This window comes from Pezoporus occidentalis, unplaced genomic scaffold (assembly GCF_034315485.1).
Source record: "Pezoporus occidentalis ecotype Australia unplaced genomic scaffold, CSIRO_AGI_Poc_V1 ctg31, whole genome shotgun sequence".
Taxonomy (NCBI): Eukaryota; Metazoa; Chordata; class Aves; order Psittaciformes; family Psittacidae; genus Pezoporus; species Pezoporus occidentalis.
In genome coordinates, this window is record NW_026915052.1 from 1,704,785 (window position 1) to 1,727,447 (window position 22,663).

General features: G+C 43.8%; 1 protein-coding gene across 3 annotated transcripts in view; it reads right to left on the bottom strand.

Annotated features, from left to right (window-relative positions):
• The window catches only part of CCDC85C (coiled-coil domain containing 85C), a 112,571-nt gene that overhangs the window by 19,229 nt on the left and 70,679 nt on the right, over window positions 1–22,663 (bottom strand). Inside the window, exons 3-4 of one of the 3 annotated variants that reach the window (XM_062627882.1) lie at window positions 14,509–14,547; window positions 6,997–7,101 (exon numbers count right to left, since the gene is read on the bottom strand). In XM_062627882.1, the coding sequence (XP_062483866.1) occupies window positions 6,997–7,101; window positions 14,509–14,547 (144 nt within the window). The remainder of the gene's footprint in view (window positions 1–6,996; window positions 7,102–14,508; window positions 14,548–22,663) is intronic. The other 2 variants (XM_062627884.1, XM_062627883.1) reach the window with 2 other exon arrangements.

The following is a 22,663-nucleotide window of genomic DNA, read 5'->3' on the forward strand; positions in this document are numbered from 1 at the left end:
GGTTGGCTGCCATGGGGGAAAAAAGCCACCCACCAATCAGAGCCACTTTAATAACTGCTGATGAAGGGCAGCTGCCTTCCAGAATATATCAGCTTGTTCTCAGCTGTGGGTAATACACTCTGAAGCCTCACAATAGCACTCCCCAGGCTGCAAATCCCAACAAACCTTTCATTTTATTTTCCTTTTGCAGCCACTGTTGCTGCAGCAGCCAAACGGCTGCCTTGAATTTCTCTCTTTGTCTGCCTAATAGCATCCTGGTGGTATCAGTGACGCTGGCAGGAAGGAGCTGCCTTCTGCTGTGTTCCTCAATCACCGTCTCTTCCTGCCTAAAAAGAAACTGTGGCCGTCACCATTGGAAGGAGAGAAACAGGCCTGGGGTCATACTCTGACACATGCTGGCAGTGCTCAGCTCAAATGACAGCCACAGGGATGAGGCATGTGGATGCCAGAAGATGGGGGACCATTGGGGTGCTGCACAGGACGGGCTTGGGGAGTGCAGAAGGGACTGAAGGCATACTGAGAGGCCATGATGCAATACTGAAGCTGTACAGAGCAGTCCCAGGGATACCACAGGCACCAGGTAGCCTGGGGATCCCTGCACCCAGGTGCTGGGGGCTGCTTCGAGCTGGCAGTGGAAGGGTCCCTGTGCTGTGCAGGGACACCTTGGGGTCACACTGAGGTCCCCAGGTGACTCTGCAAGGGCACCAATGCCCAGAGGGTTCCCCTGGCTCTTCTGGGTGCATCTCCTGGGCACCACGATGTGAACACCGGTCTCTGGCCATTTCAAACTGGATCTTAAAAGTCAGGTTGGCTATAAGGAGACAATACAGTTCTCCTTCCTGAGAAGAACAGATTTACTCCCAGGCAGACTGAGTAAGGGACTAGTAGACTTGTTCTGGGCCCCCAGTGAGATCTGAGACCAGGCTTGGGCCACAGCCGCATCTCCTTGCCAACACGAGGCTGATGCAGGGGCCATCTTGGTCCTTCCTCTGCAGGAAGCTGAGGCAGAGACACAAAGTCACCTTTTTGTGTTTTCTTCTGCCTTAGCCCTTGCATGAAAGAGGATGGAGACCACTGTCTTTCCAGTCAACAGGAAGAGACCAGACCGTCACTGGGGCTGGGATTTAACTACTACATGTACTCATACCACCCCCCTCACCACTGCTCTGCTAAGCAGACAGCCAATGCATCAGCCAAGGATGCTCCTATCATCCCTTCCCACCCCATCTAATGGCTTTCCTTTACACCTACAGACCACAAACATTTGGGTTTGTTTTTATAATAGTATGTATACCATCTGGCAAAATGGAATGTACTTTTCCCAAGTATTTCTACAAGGCAGAGCTATGAAACACAACTGGCTGTGACAGCATGATGGGAATCAAGTGAAGAAGCTCAAGAAGCCAGTGCTGCAGCCAGGCAGCCAGAGCCACCTCCCAGGCCTTGCCTCCTGCATGAAACAGGCACTGCAGAAAAACACAAGAAGAGGCAGTGCCAGGAAGTCAGGGACTCGGCAATCCTCAGTTGAGTGCTCTCTGCTACATAACCACACTTGTCCTGCTTCTTCATGTTTTCCTCTGGACCTTGCTGGGTTTGGGGTAGATTTAGGGAGGAAAACAGATTTGTCTCTTCCCAGCCTGGGCTGTAGTCTAAATCAGACTCCTGAGAGACATGGCTTTGAATACCCTAATGGAAATCTCACTTTTTTCCGGAAATACTTCTTGCAGTCCCTAGGGATGTATACAAAGGCTTAGCACAGGCACCATCACCACTGTCTTCTCAGAAGAGGGAGGTTTGCTCAGCCCTCGCAGGGCATATCTGCAGGTGCTTTCCCCAGGGACCCCCAGCTCTGGACCCCAGATGCGCACATGTCCCTTCTTCCACCCACCACCTACAGCACCCACAGATATGTCCTCCTGCACCCACCGGCGCACCCTTGGGAGCTCCTACTCGTCAGCAAGGGGTCACACAGAAAACTACCACAGCACAAACTCAGTACAAAAACTTAAGTAAGGGAAAGGTGATATTTCTTTTAACCTAAAACTTATTCCTCTAACGTGTCACTCACCCACACACCTACAAACTCATGCTTACGCATTCACCAAAAGGTAGATGTCCACGTGGCGTGGTCAGGGTTACTGTGTGTGACACAGAGGACAAGGGACACACACCAGCAAATCCTAATGACAGCTCTGGCATCCCTCCTCATTGATAGCAAAGAACTGGGGTTTGGACACATTTTTCACATGCTTTAGGAGTCAATGGTTATTACAGGCTGATCCTTATCTCAGCATCTTGCTTTACTCACCCACCATAAACCCACAGAAAGCTGCTGCCTGTTGATTCTCCCTCATTTTGGGCACCTTATCTAAGACTTCCTCTTGGAATGACAGGAAGCACATGGCACATCACAGTGTAACCTTCCTCCCATTATCAGGGAATAGGTCTTCTAGTGATGAGCCATCTGTGCTATGGCCTTATCACAGTACAGACCTCTTGGTCCTGACACAAACCACACATCCTGCTGTGTTTACCCATTTGCTTGCTGTCAGTTGTGTCTTTGGTCATCAGCACAGGCCATCCCTGCATCCCTTGTACTAGTACTATTCCTCCTAGTGTTTTCACATACTTTTCCATTCACACTCCATCCACGCTAATCTTAATGTTTCCATTACAAACCTCTGCAGTTACTCCCACAAAAGGCAGGATTCCTATTATAAGTCACATGAAGGCTGCTAGTAAATTTAAAGTCTAAGCCAGCCAGGCTAGCTCTAACTGTAGTAACAGCTGGCTGAATGGTGTTTTATGCCAATGTGGATAAATTGCTTCCCCAGGCAGCTGGCTTATACGCTTCTCAAGGTGAAGGTACCTCCAACCACAGGAACATGAGCTGCCCTCAGGCCACCTTCCCATGCCTGGAGCAGCAGGCAGGAATGTGGAAGTCTTCAGAGACCTGTGTGTCTACGTAGGCAGCCAGAGCACCCAAGAAGAGGCGAAAGGGAGCAAGTTCTGGAACATGCCTTAACTGTGCTACAGGGACCTCATGCTCCAGAAGTCAGTAGCTGAGATTTTACATCTCAGAAAACGAATTGCTGAAACATGACTATTAGTAACAAAATAAGGGCTTAGTGCTGTGGATGGGGAGTGTCATTTTCCCCACGTCAGAATAGTAACTCAGCAATCATTACATGTGACCAAAGTTAACCGTTATACTGTGTAGGGTGGCTTTACAGAGTGAGAGCAGGACAGCTGACACTGAGCGTGGATAACTCCACCTTCCAGTCTTCACTCATCGTTAAAATGAAGCTGCAGAAAGCCCACAGAGAAATAAGTGAACTCTCCAGCAATGCTATACTGTTCCAAAATTAAACACCACCTCTTAGCGTCCACCCCGGAGGATCCTGGAGCACTCAGTGATATTTAGCTTAATAGTAAAGAACTGCCTGAAAAAACATGCTATGGAATGAGTGATTTCCCACCCAATTCCTTCAAGGGAAATACTGAGGCATGGAGAGGTGAAAAGAAGGAACATATGTTTGCAGAGAAGAGTCCCTCCACGGTGGCAGGCACGGCTGTGAGTCCTAATTCACGGTACTGCACCAGCAGGGCTCCTCCTCCAGTGGCAATTACCTAAACCCAGCGTTATTCTCCTTAGACACCTCAGTGTTACTGAAATGTAATTTCACTAACCAGAGGTGAGACCATATGACTGGGTAATCCAGACTCCTTGGACAATGACAACAAACAAAATGGGAAGTCAGTAACTCCCATCTGGTACTGTTAAACTCCAGAACAGCTCTGATCTGGTAGAGTCTCCAGGACAGACTGAGCATTACCTTCTCTATGCACTGCAGCCACACATGCATCTGACCTGTTACTCCTCCAACAGCTTTCTGTAGTAAACCAGAGGGCCGAGCACAGTAACTCCTCCCCAAGTGTTGCCACATCCACATGGAGCAGCCACAAAGGAAACACATGCACTGCAGGTATGACATGAATGCAACATGGGTGAAAAATACCTGTTCCGGCTACTATGGAGAAACAAAGTACTGAAGAAATAGCAACAGCCTGGCAAATAGCAACTGGAAGCATAAGTCCTCCAAGGAAGCTTTGGGACCATTTCCATTGCTGACACCCAGAGTGCTGGTTTTGGCTGGGGTAGAGTTCATTTACTCCACAGTACCTAGTATGGGGCTGTGTTTTGGATTTGTGTTGGAAACAGTGTTGGTAACACAGGGATATTTTAATTATTGCTGAGCAGTGCTTACACAGAGTAAAGGTCTGCTCCTCACACCACCCCACCAGCCAGTGGCTCGGTGTACACAAGGAGCTGGGAGGGGATACAGCTAGGACAGCTAACCCCAACCAACCCAAGAGATGCTCTGTACCATGTGGTGTCATGCTCAGCATATAAAGTCAGGGGAAGAAGAAGGAAAGGGACATGTTCAGAGTTACACCATTCATCTTCCCAAGTAACCATTACATGTCTGGAGGCTGCAGACTATAGGAAAGAACAAGCCGGCCCAATCAGTTTGCCCTGGAGCCTGCCCTTCTTATCCAAGGGAAATCACAGGTCCCACAGGGAGCTGCTTGTTGTCACCTCCTCTCATGCCTCACTAAGGGTCTAAGACCAAGGGAATCACCCTCCCTTTCCAAACAGCACAGGGAGCCTCTACTACACCACGAGATGACTCTGGTTTGCAGTTCCCAGGGCTGGTGAGTTTGACCAGCCTGCTCACAGTTCAAGCTAACAAACATGCATGTCACACCTTCCCCTGCAATGGCCAGGGGCCTGTAGGCCAGAACTAATCCCCTAATCCCCTGGGACTGGATATTTGTTAACCATTGCAGACCCACAGAGCAAATCTATAATCCTCCATCTGCATGATGCGCACATTAAACACTGCACAGAGCAACTGAAGTGTCTTTTGATTACATGTCTTGAGCGTGCACTGGTGTCCAGGATCCAGGATCCACTAGATACAAATTGTTTCACTGAGATACATCAGGGCCATAAGAGAGCTGGAGTGGTGCCTGCACGCAACCTGTGTGACAGAGAGGGATGCGCTGAGGATCTTCCTCAAAAAGCTGCACTGGCAGAGACGATGATGAGACCCTGAACGGATGTGACAGCTTCGGAGCTGACACCAATTGTCCATCACTCACATGTGTGAAGCCTGTGCAGGCACAAAGAGGAATGATTTCTCACAACCTCATGTCTGCTGTCAAAAAAACAAGGCTGCAGAGAAAGTCAGGTATATCTTAGTGTCCACTTTCTGGGACATGCCTGAGGCATTCAAAGACATCTGCATGAATTTGTTATTGCTATTCTTCATCACAAAAATAATACATCATGTAAAGCCACAAACCAAAGGGATTTTGGTAGGAATAGGTAGATAAATGGCTATGTAAGTATCCCAGATAATGTGGATTTGGATCCAGAGCTGGTTCTTTTAATCTACCATCTTCCCACAAAGAAGGCAGAACACAGCAGGGTGACAGATGAAGGTGGATGTCACGCAGCACCTGGACCTCTCCATAAATGCCAGCTGCCACCTCTTCCTTGAGGAAGGAGGGAAATCAGGGACAAGTGGCCGGAAGGGCTCCAGCAGGCAGCACCATCTGCCACCAGCCCTGGTGAGCTGCGAGGGCCAGTGCTCAGGTAGAGAAGTCCCTTGCCAGCTCCAAGCCCTGGCACAGCTCCGCTGCAGGAAGCTGCTGGCTGTATCCCAGCCTGACCCACAAGGTGAATATAAAACTGTGCCTGGAACCAACCTAGGGTCAGAAGGCCAAGCACAAGGGAAGTGAAGGAAAATCCCCAGAACTCTAAAGCACTGGCAAGGCCAAACACCTTGAGATTCATCTCTCTCTGTCCTCCCTATAAAGTCTCCTGACTATATATGGGGACAAAGTTAGAAAATGGCATATTCAGCCACAGTCTTCCATAGCATTTGCATGGTTTTGTCCATTTGTTTTGGCTGTAGGGTCTCCATCCATCCTGCAGGTCAGCAGGGGTAGAAAGGGGCCTACTTTCACAGTGGAGTTTTATTTATGCGTGCTTTCCTAAATTGTTATTGCCCCTGTTTTATAGCTCTAAGAGGCACACTGCATCTACAGAATGGCTTTTACCCAAGCAGGCAGCCAACATAAAACTAGTCCTGCAGCACCTACAGCTCTGCTGACCAGTGCCCTGGGCACAGAGCACAAGACACAGGGTGGCAGGGAGGTCCCCTGTCTGTGCTGCCATCAGGTTGCTGCTCACGTTCACAATCCTCGCAGCCCATTCACAGCAGGGCTCCCTGACCGCATCCATGCTTTCCCTGCATGCTGGAAAACAATATCACCAAGCAAATGCAGTGTCTCAGTCATGAGAACACCTGGAAGACAGCTGTCTGGCAGGCCTCCGCCTTCTCAGCCATGCCTGGCACACCAGTGCAGGAGGAGCCCTGGCACAGCAGCACAGTATCCAACTTTTGCAAGAGGCTTTAATCAAGATTATTCTGTTGTTCGAGAAGAAGCAATGCAGGCATATCTCAGGAAAAATAAACCTCATTCGTGATACAGAAAAACCTGCAATTAAAGTCATAAGAACTTTATTGCTAAAGCAACCCCGAGCATGCACTGCCAGACACTTGACAAACCATATTCTGCTTCATCCATGACCACCTTTTTGACAGCAGGCATACAAAGCACTGACAAAGGAGCTGCAAGTATAGCAAGACTCACCCTTGCTTTAAAAGATGCACAACAATGACCATTAGCTAACTGAAAAACCTATGCTGGGAAGCTGATGGTCCAAACTCAGGCAAAGATCAGTATTTCCAAGGGTTCCCCATCCTCCCCACAGCTGCAGGTTTCAGCTGCACAGCTGTACTGGTTTCAAGATGAATTCTCAGCTGGGAGAGCTCCCCGCTACCCTTCATGTGCCCCCCTCCATCCATGCCCACTTTTGAGGAAACCCATGGATCTGTGTATAGGTAAGAAAACATCTCTTACATTTTGCAGGGCATCTTGATACTGCGGCAGTGATGACAGCTGTGACTCAGAGTGGTACGGAGACAACCCCTTCCTCAGAGTCCTCAGGTCCCCTGTGCTGGACTGCTGCAAAGACGACAGAAAACAGGGCAGTCTGTGTTAACAAGAAGAAGGAAAGCTTTGCCACTCCTGCTGTACTGCTTTTCTCCATTACTTCTATCCTGCGACCTGCTCCCATTACTTCGCCCTGCAACAGCAGTGATAGTGAACAATAAAATGCTTTTTCCATGCCCACACCTGGAGAAAACAGTTGCAAGCAGTTGGAGGTGAACCATTCAAGGTCTGCTCCATTAAGTGATACAGCAAGGAGGCTTTTTTTATTTTGGCTAAGTTCCTGCATGTTCATTAAAAAATTTGTTAACATGCAAATGGAAAAAAATATTTTTAAGACTTCAGATTAAACCAAAATCAACAGAAGAAATCTACCATGAGACCTTTTCTAGATTTTTCATTTTAAAACACCATACACTGCTCCAATCATCTGCATGTGGAAAGCAGTGAGAGTGCTACTGTGAGCCATAAAAGCTACCAAAATGTGTGTCACAAGAACAGTTTATTTGTTTAAAATTTGCTTGTACCCACAGGTCTTAAACAAAGCCAAATAAACAGAGGTAGTCTATGTGACCCTAGAAGCCAGACAAATGCAATCAATAGTCTGTGCTCAAAGGGAGAATCAGCAGTGAGTGTTGAGAGTATTGAATAAACTCCCTGGGACAAAGGTTCTGCCTCATGTTGTTAGTTCTCGCTATGATTCTGAAGCAGGCCAGTCCTAGACATCAGAAGAGTTTCTCATTTATAGAAGTACACCCTTAAAAAGCCAATGCACAAGTAGCCAAAATCAAAAGTCCAGGAGATGACCATGTCTTTTCATTATCGACAAACATCCTCATTAACTTTTCATGTTTTTAAGAGTACCAAGCAGTGCACTGTCCTCTATTTCAAACCTATAAAATCATGACCTTTCAGATTCTTATGCTCCATTAAGACTTTTGACTTGCATTTTCTGCAGAAATGATGTTCTCTACTTCAAAAGAACCAAAGAAAAGCCATTGGTGCAATAAAAGTTAACAGGAAATCTCATAAATCAGCTCAATTGTATATAAAACCCCCTTGGTAACCCCAAAGGCCTGACCATAACCAAGACTTTGGGGACTGCAGCCGTGCACAGCTCTCTGGAAATAGAGAAAGTTAATTTCTATTTCTTGCTCCCATATAGCAGAGAAGAATTGGTGCATTTAGACTGGATAGGTCATTTTCTACCAGTGTCAGAAACATTTTCTTGTAGCTCCACAGCCTTTTTTAGGACACGTTCAGCTTTGGTTTTATTTCAAAATTTTGTGTTTTTAGGTTAAAGCATCAAGCATGACCCAGCACTTTCACAACCATTCTGGTGCACTCACCCTATGAACTTTCCTTTTACAAGCTGTGAAGAAAATGGCAGTTTTCAAGAAACCCATCAGGAGAAAGGGATGCTAGTCCTGTATCACCCAGTCTGCTGGGAACTGTTGCGTCTCACATAGAGTCAAGTGATACAGAATGATTTCAGCATATCGGATGTCTAGGATTCCCTTGAATTAACAAGGTGGCGTCAAAGAAGATCGTGGCCTATATTTCTTTCACATTTCACAACAGAGAGTCAGAGAAAGATCTGAAGGAGATAACTCTTGCTGAAGCTAACATGTGACTGCGGCAAAACTGAGTTTCCCCCACCATGCCTGAGAGGTACATGCTTTCAAACAAAGTTTAGTGGATCACAAAGGAAGATGACAAGAAGACTCTTCACTTACTGGCATTTTCCCAGGCATGTGATATGTAGGGCTTTTGGAGGTTATCCTGAAAGGATTTTACCCTGGCTGGTTACAGTTCTACTGCCCTGCTTTAGAATCATAGAATAGTTAGGGTTCGAAAGGACCTTAAGATCATCTAGTTCCAACCCCCCTGCCATGGGCAGGGACACCTTACGCTAAACCATATCACCCAAGGCCTTGTCCAACCTGGCCTTGAACACTGCCAGGGATGGAGCATTCACAACCTCCCTGGGCAACCCATTCCAGTGCCTCACCACCCTCAGAGTAAAGAATTTCCTCCTTATATCCAATCTAAACTTCCCCTGTTTAAGTTTTAACCCGTTACCCCTTATCCTGTCACTACAGTCCCTAATGAAGAGTCCCTCCCAAGCATCCCTATAGGCTCCCTCTGGATGGCATTCCTTCCCTCCAGCATATCAACCGAATCACACAGCTCGGTGTCATCGGCAAAGTTGCTGAGGGCGCACTCAATCCCACTGTCCATGTCAGCAACAAAGATGTTAAACAAGACTGGTCCCAACACCGATCCCTGAGGGACACCACTCGTTACTGGTCTCCAGACGGACATTGAGCCATTGACCACAGCTCTTTGCGTGCAGCCATCCAGCCAGTTCTTTATCCACCAAGTGGTCCATCTACCAAATTGGTATCTCTCCAATTTAGAGACAAGGATGTCGTGTGGGACAGTGTCGAAAGCTTTACATTAGTCCAGGTAGATGACTTCAGCTGCTTTGTGCAACCTCTTCTTCACTATTGTGTGTGCACGGAGGGATAGCAACCTCCTGGAGAGGTCCTGACATTCTGCTACCCACTTCTTTAGTTTGTCATTCCAGCCACCCTTCCCTGACATTTGTAATGAATGGGCACTTACATAAGCAAGGGAAAAGCACAATACAACAGCAAACCAAAAACATGAGGTTGTAGCTTTGTGCTAGAGACTGCAGAGGTCACTGATCTCCTTGAAGGCTCTGTTCCAGGAGGACATGCACTGCCTCAACAGTGTTTAGAGGCCCTGGATTACTCAGGCTTTTGCAAACCACACTGAGACTTGCAAGATGTCACAAGCTATGAGGCACCAGGAGCGTAGAAACAGGCATGAGAAAGAGATTTGGTGGACATTTGTTTGCCGTAGCAAGAGACATAGCATGTGTTTCACCATGCTATGGCTTGTCCCCACAGAAAGTCAAAATGCCTCAGCAGCGTAAGGCAGTAAGTAAGGCAGGAAGGCAATCAGACCTAAGTCTAACCAACACACAGCATCATACTGCTGTGGCTAAACATACGCTAGTTTAAACTGATTTAATTTAACTGCCCTATGCTCCTGCCTGGAGCAAGAGTCTGCATTAATTTCAATTTGGCTTTAATTGGTTGAAACTGTTTTGGTAAATACACAGATACAGTCAAAACTCAGTTATAACAAGTGTTTATAATGGATTAGTTTTATTGCTTTTCTTACGCAAATCCCATTTAAGACAGTGCACTTGTGTGTGACAAAACTATTGTTAGGTTGTTTCAGTGACTGCTGATTATGAATCTGACCTAATGCATTCAATTTGATGGAAAGATTCCCACTTTGTTCAATGAATATCAAAACAAGCTCTCAATTAAAGACAAAAAAAAAGGAAAAAAAAAAGGGAAAAAAAAAAAGGACACCTAAGAAATAAAAATGCTGAACAGAGATCTACCCAGAAGAGGAATGAGGTGTTCGAAGCCCAGGGTGGATTTGGTAGTGCAAGAACAGTCTTCATCTGCTGCTATTTGTAACACACCCATGTTGCAGATGGTCAAAGGACCTCCTTTCCTACTGCTGTCAGCCATAAAGCCAGTCCCTTTCACTAGCATTCCCTTCAACACAATTTTCCCTCTATATTTTCTAGAATTTGTTTCAGAATCTATCTTACTGTAGTTATTTTTCACAACAGCCTACTAATCATAGCTCTGCACTACTTATTTTCCTTGCACAAAAAGCAAATGTGTATTTTTTCACCATAATGCTTTTTCTTCCTATTTTAAATTAAAATTGTGCAGTGACATGTATTCATCAGACCTCCCTAAACATTTGTACATTCACTGGGCTTTGCTATCAGTGTTAGAGCTAACCAGGAAAAGAAAGCGAATCCCTCATTAAAAGGCTGTATGACTAATGATGTATCAGAATGAGTAGCCATTACTCCACTTAAACCTAAATTAAAAATCCTGTTATTTGCATTGTCGATTCATTCACAAAATGGAATCTCTTACTACCTTACCCAATTTTCATTACTGAGATGTTAGTAGATCGCAAATTGACTTTCTTGTCAGAATGGCATTTTAGAAGTACAGAATCCCTGATCATCTCCATTCATCATCACTGTTGGAGATTATCTCAATTAGTAGGCAACATGTCTGTAATAAATTACTCTTCAGGTAAAATCACTTCATATTCCTGGAGTTTCAAGGAATTTATGAGCAAAACCATTTTCATCTGAACTAAAACTCCACAGGACAGTGCTGTTTCGACTGAAGTTTTACTGGTAATGCCTCCTGAGATGAGAAGCAGAGAGAGTGGGAGTGACAGGAAAGGATACAAATTGAGAGCTAAGGAGACTCACAGTCAGTCTTTACTTAACCGGATCAAATTTACAACTTGCATAACCTGAAATTCCCTTGTTCTCAGCAAATGCCAACAACTGGCCATTGACTACTCCAGAGTAGCTCTTGCTCTTTTACATGGAATTTGTATGAAACACTAGTTTCACCCAAATAGTAAACAAACCAAACCAAACAAACAAACAAAAAAAAAAAAGACAAAAAAAAAAAAAAAAAAGGAAAGGAAACAAGAAGAAGAAAGCATCTCCTAACTTTCACCATGGTACCAAAGTGCAAGACCTTCCCTAGGGTCTAACACAGCATCACTTGCCACAGTGTCACCTCCCTTTACCAGCCAATGAGAATGGGAACAAAGCTGAGGACTCAAGGCTTCACCTTCAGAATGAACCTGTGCTATACACTACCAATGCTGACAGTTCCACAGCGGTCACTCAGACACAATAGCTCCTCATTATCTGGAAGTACCAACATGACATTTTTTGCTTTATTTTTCAACTAGACAGAACTTCAAGTGACCCTGGAAGATGCTGTTCTTTGACCAAAACCTAAGATCCTTGTCAGCCCTGTTATTAAAGAAATGGACCTAGATATGCCCCTCCTGGCAGGGGGGGAGTTTTGCTTATTCCTATCAGTGAGGAAAGAACAGGACCAACAAATCAGGTTTTTAGTAAAAATGGATTGTAAACCCAACTTTTTTTCTGTCTAGAAAACAGAAGCAATGTGATTAACATGGATGGAAAGTGGTTAAGTATTTTCCATAAAAAATAATGTACCATTTTAAATACCTGAGATAGAAATTAAAGTCTTGGTGCTTACCAAAGCCAAAAACTACACTTTTAAAAAATCAGCAAACACTTCTTCCTATCAAAGTTTTCTATCCTGATACCAAGGAGAAGAAATGGTGGCCTCTGACTTTTTGACCTGATGTGCTGAGTGATTCAATTTGAAAGTAACACAAATAACACAAGAAGATAGATAGTTTGTGGTACTTTAAGGTCAAAGCACTATGAAGAAACATTTATTTTCCTATCCGTTTCTGTCCACTAAAGTCAGACCAGTGCTGTGTCCATGTTGAACCAACTGTGAAGATAAAGTGTTGAAAACTTACAGACAAGTTAGACAAATTATCTTTTCTGTTACGCTTTGGTGTTACTTCTGCTGGAAGGGAGAAAAAAGACATGAATTTATTTCTGAAATACTTTGATGTAACAAAATGGATCAGTCTTAACAGAAATTAAGAACAGAAAGGTAGAAATTTTCTTGGCATTCATGAAAGAGATGAGTAAACAACCCAGAACTACTTCAATTTGAATTATGCACTGAAGTGACCAAGGAAAATTAAAAAAGTAACACAAGCAATTCACGAATTAGCATTCAAAACAGGGTTGTTACATAAGTAGCCTTTAATTGAAAACACTATTTTCTCCTTTCACGTAAGTTGTAACAGCTGAAGGCAAAACAGAGCTTTAAAAAAATTAATCATAAATGATGGGTTTGACCCTGTGCCATGCAAAATATTAAAGCCTTTACAATGGTCACAGCTTCCCTTCTCCCCAAGGGCTGCAGGGTCACCTGGAGTAATTCAGGTGTCTACACTTGGGCATACCCTGCCTAAGTGTGCCCAAGGTACCCATGGAGGCTTGGCAGATGTGATGAAGAGCTGCTAGAGACCTACATCCTTCTGCTACATGGCAGGATGCAGCAGGAATGGCGCTGGTGACACCTGAGGACCATGCCTGAGTCCCTGAGATGATGCTCTCTTCACCTCTCTGTAACTTCCTGCATTGTGAAAGCTTTGTCTCCGGGTTCACAGGCCATTTAAAAAAAAAAAAAAAACAACAAAACCAAAGCCAAACACCAATTTGAAGGCCAGGAGTCCTAGAAATCCCCCTTCTGTTTACCTCTGGGGAGTCCCTTTATAAAGGAATGGAAAAATGTGTCCAGAATGAAAAGGAGAATCAAGCATACATGAGTCACTGACAGCAGACTTCCCAGAGGGACTGTCATTTTAGAGGCTTTATAATAATCAGCTTGGTTTTCCTACAGCGCAGACCCAGTGGCTCTAAACTCAAGAGACAACAGATTACACACTGTACCACTTAAATGTATTAATATTATACCTGCTATTCAACATAACGTTAGAAGAAATTACGTATCTTAACATGAAGTGCAACTAGATGGAAAAGCATACTGTGAAGTACTCAATACTGGCAATAGAAGACACCCTTATTGACACCAGCCTAGAAGATTTTCTTTGGCCAAACAAAGATGCCACACCATCACCCAGCCCTCAAGAGTGACAAGCAATTTCCATTTTTTAGTGGCTGTTCCACCCTTTTACAAAGCAGAAGATTTCCTTTAGTTGCCATTTAAATATCAGGGTGAACATGACCATGTAAATCCCCATGGATTTGGGCTTTACAAAAAAGTCTATGTGAAAAGAAATGTCATTCTTACTTCATATTCTAAATCTTGGATGTTAGCTGGAAAACTCTGCTGAGACCTTGGCTTGTAATTATATGTACTTGTGAAGAGAAAAAGGAGAAAGATTTTATTTCAGGCCACTGTGTCAGGTTGCTTTCATCTTCATGAACTCTTTTACTGCCCATTACCTGAATTACTTGCCTGTCACTGCAATGCAAATTCTTAAACCTACCAGCAACAATTTTCTAAACCATAATTGTTCCAGTAATTGAAACTGCCTCAATTTTGACACTCAACAACCCATTTTTGTGCAACTGGGTAATTAAATGGAAGGTTTAGCTCAAAATCTTTCACTGTTATTTCCTGCAGCAATTTAGCTAAAAGTACCAACCTTTCTTCAGGTAGGTAAATGGCTTTGATTTGAAGTTGGTCAAAACTCAGCTATTACTAACCACTGCCTTTTGCACAAGTACAGGAGGGAAATAAAAAATAATTAGAGGCATATTTAACATGATTCAGATTATTAAAAAAATGGAAATCACCAACATTAGCATGTGAAAGTACAAGCAATTAGAGCCCCGACCAACCAGCAGCAATACTAAAAGGCAGCCCCAGATCCAAGAAGCTGTTTGTGGATGTATTAGCTCTCTACCTTACTGAAATTTCGTGGCAAGCTGTTGTAGTCAGCCAGCTAGAAGGGAACAGAAGAACATTATACATTTAGAAACTTCACAGAAAAAAAAAGTTCTTTTATAATCTTAGAAATAACTCTATCTTTACCACAGAATGACTAAAATAAGCTGGTCTTACATGCAGCACTTGACAAGATAATACTGTCCTTTGAACTTCAACCCCTTTTCCGGTATTAATGAATGAAGTCCTGCAGAACCCATCATTAATTACAGAAACATTAACATCTTACTATCCTCATTTAGGACATTGTGACCCCACAAACAGTTGCTAAAGCATGATCAACTTACTGTTCTTCACAACTACAGATATTTTACCATACCTGCAGAGCTCAATGGCACTATCAGAATACACGATTCTGCAAGAACAACCTGACCCGAGATACCCTTAGTAATCCCAGCAGAGCAGTGATATTTTGCCCAGGTAAAGCAAAGCAGAAACACATCTGAGATACTGTGAAGAAGATGCTGCAAAGCACCTGCCTTGCACATGTCTCACATGGGCACCCAGGCAATGGCCCTGTTTTCTTCTGACCACAGCACCACCCACAAGTGACTCTTTCAGGAAGTCTTGTGCCCAGTGAACATCCTACACCACATGACCTTGCACAGAGATCTCCTCCTTATCTCATTAATCCATGTTTTAGGGTCTCATGCACCAGGAAGTTGAGGGATGGGCAATTTCACTGTGTGAAGCTAGTAAATAATTGAATTAAGGTTCAGTAATTGCAGTTATCACTACAAGACATATTAAAGCAAAAATAAGCTCGGCAAAGCACGTATCTGACTTTGAGTATATGTGAAGAGTCCCATTAACTTCAACAGCATTTATCAGGCAAGCTGGAAATTACACACATGAGAATGCAATAAAAAAAAATCAATGTCTTTGATTTTGAAAGAACTCTGCAAATAAGAAAAAAATTAAGGGATGAGATTAAAACTATTTAACATCCTCCATGTCATGTAATAATATGAGCTTTCTGTAACAGGAGAGATTAAATTCCTCTGCACTCCCAGCGCATTCAAGGATCATTCCTTAGACCGGTGACAAAGGCTTTAGAGGACGATGGTCTGCCAAGACACCTATTGTCCCAGTTTCCTCTCCACTATTCAGCCAGAGGTCATGAGCACAACCTCAACCAGCTTCAGCAGTAAAGCCATTTTCAGTTGTTCATGTGGAATTGGAAATGGCACAACCCTGAGAATGAGGTGCACAGCCCTTGCACAGCAGCACGGGGAGCTGTAAGGATGCATTCTGGATGTTGTGCCATAGCTGTATACCAGCTATTCACAAACGTAACACAGGAACAAGCATCCCCACTTCTGCCTATGCTCTTTCTCCTCATATCATGAGCTGCATTCATACGAGCTGAAGGAGCACATTTCACCTGGTCGCAATGGTGACAACTGAAATTCTCTATTGTCAGGGCAGCTAATAGCAGAAAAAGCTTAATAAATATCAGGAGACAGTCAGTAAGAAGCAGATCACTCTTGGAAAAATATTTTTATTAGCATCTCAGTGGGGTACAGGCAATAAAAGCAGTGCAAGTTTCAAACCTCTCTAGTCTCTGTAGAACTGAGGTAGGGAACTTCAGTACACTGGTAATATTCAAGAGTATCTGTATTTTTTCCCTCTTGTTTTAAGATCAGCAGAGAAAGATCAATCCTGTAACTCAGGGGAGACTCAGATAATCAGCTCAAATCAAATTGCAGTACATAATTATAATCACACAACTGGCAGGCTTTGCTCAAGAGAGAATACGGGCTGGTGCAGCCGAACTTCAAGCATCACAGCCTATAACCCAAGCAGAAATGCAGCTCAATAGTTAACAAAACCAAACAAAGCTATAACCATTGATATGGTCTGTGGTTTGTGTGTAATGAGTTTTAGAGTCCCAGACTAATGGAGCCGATCCATGGCTCATTAGCACCAAAATAAACCTCTTCATTAGGGATGTCAATGAAGAAGCTAAGGAATGCTGCCCCAGTTCCACCAGACCAGTAGATACAGATGTGGATACATATGAATAAACTCACTGGACCATCTCCTGGAGTCACCATTCATTTCCTTCTGTTAACTACACTCCAGGAAACGAGGCCAATGGGTACCACCACATCTACTCCCAGAAGCTCATCCACAGCAACATGTTTGAGGCTGCCTTCAAGACACTTCCCACATCCCATAAGATGAGGGAGCTGGGAATGAGGAAGGCGAAGACCTGATTCCCATTCTCACAAATCAGAAAAGGTCCCTTGCAGGTTTTAACTAATGCTGGGACCAAGCTGGCCAAGGGCTCTGCTGTATGCCTCTCTCTTCTTTTGAGCAGCAGCCAGGGCAGGATGGACACCTAAGTCCCCCTCTTCCGGAGGACCACTCAGATTTCAAAGCTCTCTACTGAACAAGGACAACAATGGTCAGGAAGAATCAGTTACAGCCAGTCTAAATTTTTATGAGATAGCTTGAATATTCTTTAAAAGTCTCCTACAAACACTTAATTTGCGTTTTTGGCTTCATGAAAAGCAAAACAAGGGGTGACGGGTTAACATTTAAACAGGGGAAGTTTAGATTGGATATAAGGAGGAAATTCTTTCCTGTTAGTGTGGTGAGGCACTGGAATGGGTTGCCCAGGGAGCTTGTGAATGCTCCATCCCTGGCAGTGTTCAAGACCAGGCTGGACGAGGCCTTGGGTGATATGGTTTAATGTGAGGTGTCCCTGCCCATAGCAGGGGGGTTGGAACTTGATGATCTTAAGGTCCTTTCCAACCCTAACTATTCTATGATTCTATGAAAACAAAAACTGAAAATTTTGTCACAGACTTCCAGTTTTGGGTGGAGCCTCTCTTTTTTTATCCCCAAAGCAATGAATGATTAATATCCTTCCCTTACATCCCCAAGTTGTTTTCACATACCAGACACCAAGATTTTCTTGAGCTGATCTAGACCTTGGCATTGAACTTCTTGCAAAAATCTGGTTTTAAGCCTCTACAGCTATTGCTTAATTTCCTTTTATAACATTTTTCAGTCCTTCTCAGATGGATTGATCACGGAGAATGTGTGTACTTTGAACCTCTCTACACGTTACAAACACAGAAAACGCTGCTTCTTCCTAGCAGTTAAGAGGTTTTTCCCTGACCCTGTCTTCACATACAGAAAGAAGTGGAATCTAGTGAAGTTATTACAAAGCTGGTTAAGCATAGGATATGACTAATCCTGCATTTCACAGCTGGAGGTTAAACTGAGCCTCATTATACCCAATGTTCTTTCTTACCCAAGACAGAAACAAATGGGGCATGGCAGAGCTTTGTGTGTGCACATCGCTCACGCTCACACTCACACTCTTTCACAGAAATCCAGCTTCAGCCCTTTGAAAATTTTGACTTAACTGAAAGAAATGATATGATAATCTCAAATTCCTAGGATTCCATCAATAGTGTATGTTTCTGTCTGTAATTTGACTTCTGGATTCAGAACTCCTTGAATTGCATTTCCTAGGTTGTTCGGGAACTCTGGGTGATGTTCTCGCAAAATCCCTTGGTTCCACAGGTGACAACCCCCAGAACACAGACTACACCACCCAGCTTTTATAACAAGTTGCAGAAGCTCATTTCTGTCATTGATCCTACTTTTTAGACAGGCTGCTACCACTGATAGGAGGTGAATACCAAGACAGTATTTATTTTGGTAGGTAGCAGCCCAAGATTCTGATGTCCAAAGTCAAGAGAAGGAGTTCTACTATCTTAAAGGGCTTGAAAGCATTTTGGATGCAAGTCTGAAACCTCTTTGAACTGCTCTTATAAAACTGTATATCTCATTCTGGGGGGGGGGGGGGGGGGGGGGGAAACAACCACATTTTATTCAATAAATTCATATTGTATACTAAAATCTCAGGTCTGTTTATTTGATAGCAAATTGGTCAGATCAGTCTTGTCATTTTAAACCATATAAGAAGGAGGTGAAATGAAACACACTTGGGACATAGTACTGTCACAGCTAAGGAAGCTGTGGAAGGCGGATTCTGTTAACATCTATTGCATTTACACATGTAAGCAAAATGCAATGCAATTACCGGCCTAAAACAAAGTTTGGAGAGTGGTCTCATGAAAGGCCCCATGAAAATCTGGTTCTGCATGACATATACTCAAAATGAATGGAGTCCTACAGAAAAAGTTACCATTGACTTTAAAGAAATATTTGGCTTGGTCCCCAAATATGCATCTCCATTTTGATTAGTTAAAATCAATATGCAGCAAAACATTTAAAAAGCACATAAAACTGGTAATAAGGTAACCTAGGGCATGTCCTCTTCAGTACTCTGAATTTAAATGGAGACCAAACACACTGGAAAGCTTTCATGTCTGTCTGAGTTGCTTCCTATTACAAAAAAAAAATCACATTTCCCTTGTGAGACCTTAAATTAAAGCAATTATACTTATCTTCCTCACACACAAACAGTAGGTAGACTTTGGGGAAGTAAGACAGGTTTGTAATTTCGTTCCACTTTGTGTGGAATGTGCAACACTCCTGGCACAAGCAATGGCCTCGCAACAAAACCCTGTAGCCGCAATTCAAAGAGAGGCCCAAATGTTAAGACCCAGTAGCAGCTCTGAGAGCAGAAAGGCAGCTCCACAAGCAGGAACTGCTAATGGCAGAGTTGGCACAAAAGTGACAATAAAACAAGGGAGAAAATTGCACTCTGACTCTCCTGGAGCCAGCCAGCACACTGTGGGCAATTCCTCTCTCCTCTGTCCTCTGCTCTTCAGAAAGAGATCAAGCTCTCAGCTGAATGCATTTACATCTTTGTTCTTTGCAGTACTAACGAGTCTCAGGTTCTCTTCAATCCTGGGGTTCAGTTTTTCCCCCTCGTTTTCAGAACAATATGCTAGAAACTGCCTGCTGAGTGCATGTTTGCGCCAAATTCACATTTGCCTAAGAAGAATTGAGGCAGCCTGTAGAAGCCCTTGCCATGGAAGTTGCCAGTTCAAAACCCTCAGCTCTGTTTTAATAGCAATGTTTACAGGACTTATTTACTGTTATTTTACTATCTGTACAGCTGCAGCCTTCTTTTAATTCAGGCTAAGCATGCAGTGTCTTAAAAATAAGACTAACTGCAGTTTTCAAAACCTTCCAGGGATGCTCTGAAGATCTTCCAAGGATACTGTAAATCCCCATCAGCTAGCAGGGAGATGCTGAAATGCTGTGAAGTGCTGGTAATAATGAAGCCTATTTGGTGATTTTAATTAAATAATCTCATGTTCCTCATAAATTCCAAGGGTTGTCCACTCCCCAGGGAAGAACTTTTTGTATTTCTGATCTGGACCAGGGGACCTGAAATTTTTGCTGAAAGATGTACCAGGACCTTACTGTCAAACATCCAGTTATGCTGAGTCTCACCACCCCAATACATCCGCTCTGTTCAAAGCTGGGCTTTTTGAAACAAAGTTGTGCAACCTGCCCTGGGAACCTTTGAGTAGGAAAATGCCTCTGGCATCCCTGTTCTTAAGGAAAAAGGCAGACACAGCTCAATAGAGACTATAAACCAAAAGAAGTTCCAACAGCCAACCCATGGTGCATAGGACTTAGTTGTGAGGAGGAAGAACACGGTGATGAGTCCACAAAGCCTGTAAACTTCAGTTTTAGTTAAAAGTGCCCAATCCTTGCCATTGTACGGAATGGCTGAAACAACAAAATAATGTAAAAGAATGGTCAGAAGTTTGTTACTGTTACTATCTCTAAAATGTATACATTAGTTCCTAAAGCTAACCAGAACTGACTTTTGGAGCTCCCAAAGCTCACAAAACCAGATTTGTCTAATCTTGAGGGGAAAGGGTGTAATTACAAATTCATTTTTAGCTTACGGGCAGTGTGAGGTGGCTTAAGGGGTCTATTTTCTGCTTAGACACTTTCAGCTCAGAGGAATGGAAAGCAAATATGGTCTCCCATCTCAGGGGTTGTATCTTAGCAATATAGAAGGCACTCTCATGTAAACCAGACACTGCAAAAGAGACATTAACACCAGCTCTTCTGGCACTTCCCACAATGACACAGTGGAAAAGCAGGACTTCTCCCACATGATCTTGCATAAATTAATTGCATGCACACTGCAGAACTTAGTGCACTTCCTCCCTAGAGAATGTGAGACTACAAAAGTGATGCCTGTGAAGCTCTCCAAAGCCAACACCCAACATGCCTCAGAGCTTACATTCATCTTCAATACACCTCAACTAAAACTTCCAGAAACCAGCTACAATTGTGAGAAAGGCTGACACTATCTACCCTAGGACACTGACGTCCCCATCTCAACTGCAGGGGCTTTGCCATTGTGCTTACATCACAGGGACCTACCACCATTGGTGAGCAGGCATTAAGGGGCCCTTTCTGGTAGCGGCATGCACTACTGCATCTCCCTAGCCCATACAGACCAGGGCAACAAAAGCTGTACATTGTTACAGTTGCTGGCAGGGATTTTGCCAGCACAGCAATGCTATCCAAGAGCACGACTTCCTAGTTAACAAAGCCAGCAATGTTAACAAATTTAACAAATTTAAATTAACAAATTTAACAAATTTTAATAAGCAAAGTTAATACAATGCTAGCAAAACATTACAGTGTAAACCTGAGTCAAAGAAAGGCATACAGCTGAGGTCATTTCTGCTCAGAGAAAGGAGAGTGGGAAGAGCAATGATTACTGATGGGTTAACAATGTCACAAGCTCACTTCCCAGCTGCAAATACAGATCTCCTTACCTAGAAACCAAAAGAACCAGATAAATCCATACACGGATATCGTAAGTAACATCCACTTCTCCACTGAATTTCCTCCTACTACAAAGTGTGGCTCATGAGATGTTACCTCTTGATCTCCCAAGGGAAGGAAAAGCTTTCACCACTGATCTGTTCAAATGAGTCACCAGAAAAACAGAACTGTGAATCCCAGCATGCCTGCGCTACAGCAGGAAACAGTAAGAAACACATACAGGGCAGAGCAGCTGCCTCAGCATGGGCTGGAGAGCTCTTCCTCTGAAGGAAGAGAAATGAGATGTCAGGAAGCAGGAGAAAAAGTGCAGGCTGGGGACCCCTACACCAACTTAATCCCATTCCTGAAGGTGGTACAAAGGCAGTACCTCTCAGCACAGCTTTCAGCCCCAGATGCCGAAGAAGATAACACAAGAAATCTTACTCAGGATGCACCACCTAGCAGAGGCAGTGTGTCACTAGACACTGTAATATAAATCCTCCTGTAAACTTCCAATATCATTCGCAGCACCCGCCTTCTCGGGTGTCTCTGGATGAAGCACCATTTCAGCTCTATGTTTAGCACTCGGAGAGAAGCCAGAAAGACTTCCATAACCACTACTGATTTGTTAATCCTTTAATGCACAGGCACTGTTTGTTACTTAGGACGTCAGGTTTCATCACTCCTCAGCATGCTGGTGATAGAACTTCTTGACACCAGACTGCAAACATTATTGCAATGTCAATACTCCCAGGGAGAAAGCCAAGCCGAGTTAAAATGTGACTTTGGTGTTGACAAGCCAGTTTGGCACTGCAGAGTTCAAACAGCCAGGATCACCAGGCAGCTTTAAAAACAGAAGAAAGTTTGCCAGGATCCTTTTTGACTAGAGTCTTATCCCAAGATCCGCATAGTAACAGCTAAACACTTTCCAATCAGATGGAGCAAGTAAGAATGCAGTAAGTGGATTATACTTTTCCAAGAAAGTGCTGGGAACAATATGTATGTATGCATGTGAGTTTGTGTCTATACAGATTCTCCTCATCTTTCTCACTGAAAGAGAAAAAAAACGAATCTAGGTTTGCAGCATGACAGATTTGGAGCTCAGTATTCCCAAGGAGTTTACCCAGACTGTGGTAGCTTCAACTCTTCTCCTGCTGCCCTAAGGAAAGCTTTACATGATAAAAAGAAGTATTCCTGAGTGTGATCTAAAATAGATCAGATCCTGGTCTTTTTGGAGGGCCATTAAGACATCGCACAGGGGCTGCACAGAAGGTCACAGGCAGGCTGGCATTGGTGCCTGCTGCTGCTGGGGGGGGGTGCAACTGGCTTTCACCATAGCACAGAGCTGTTTTAAAATCATTTCCCTCCTGGATTCAAACATCCAT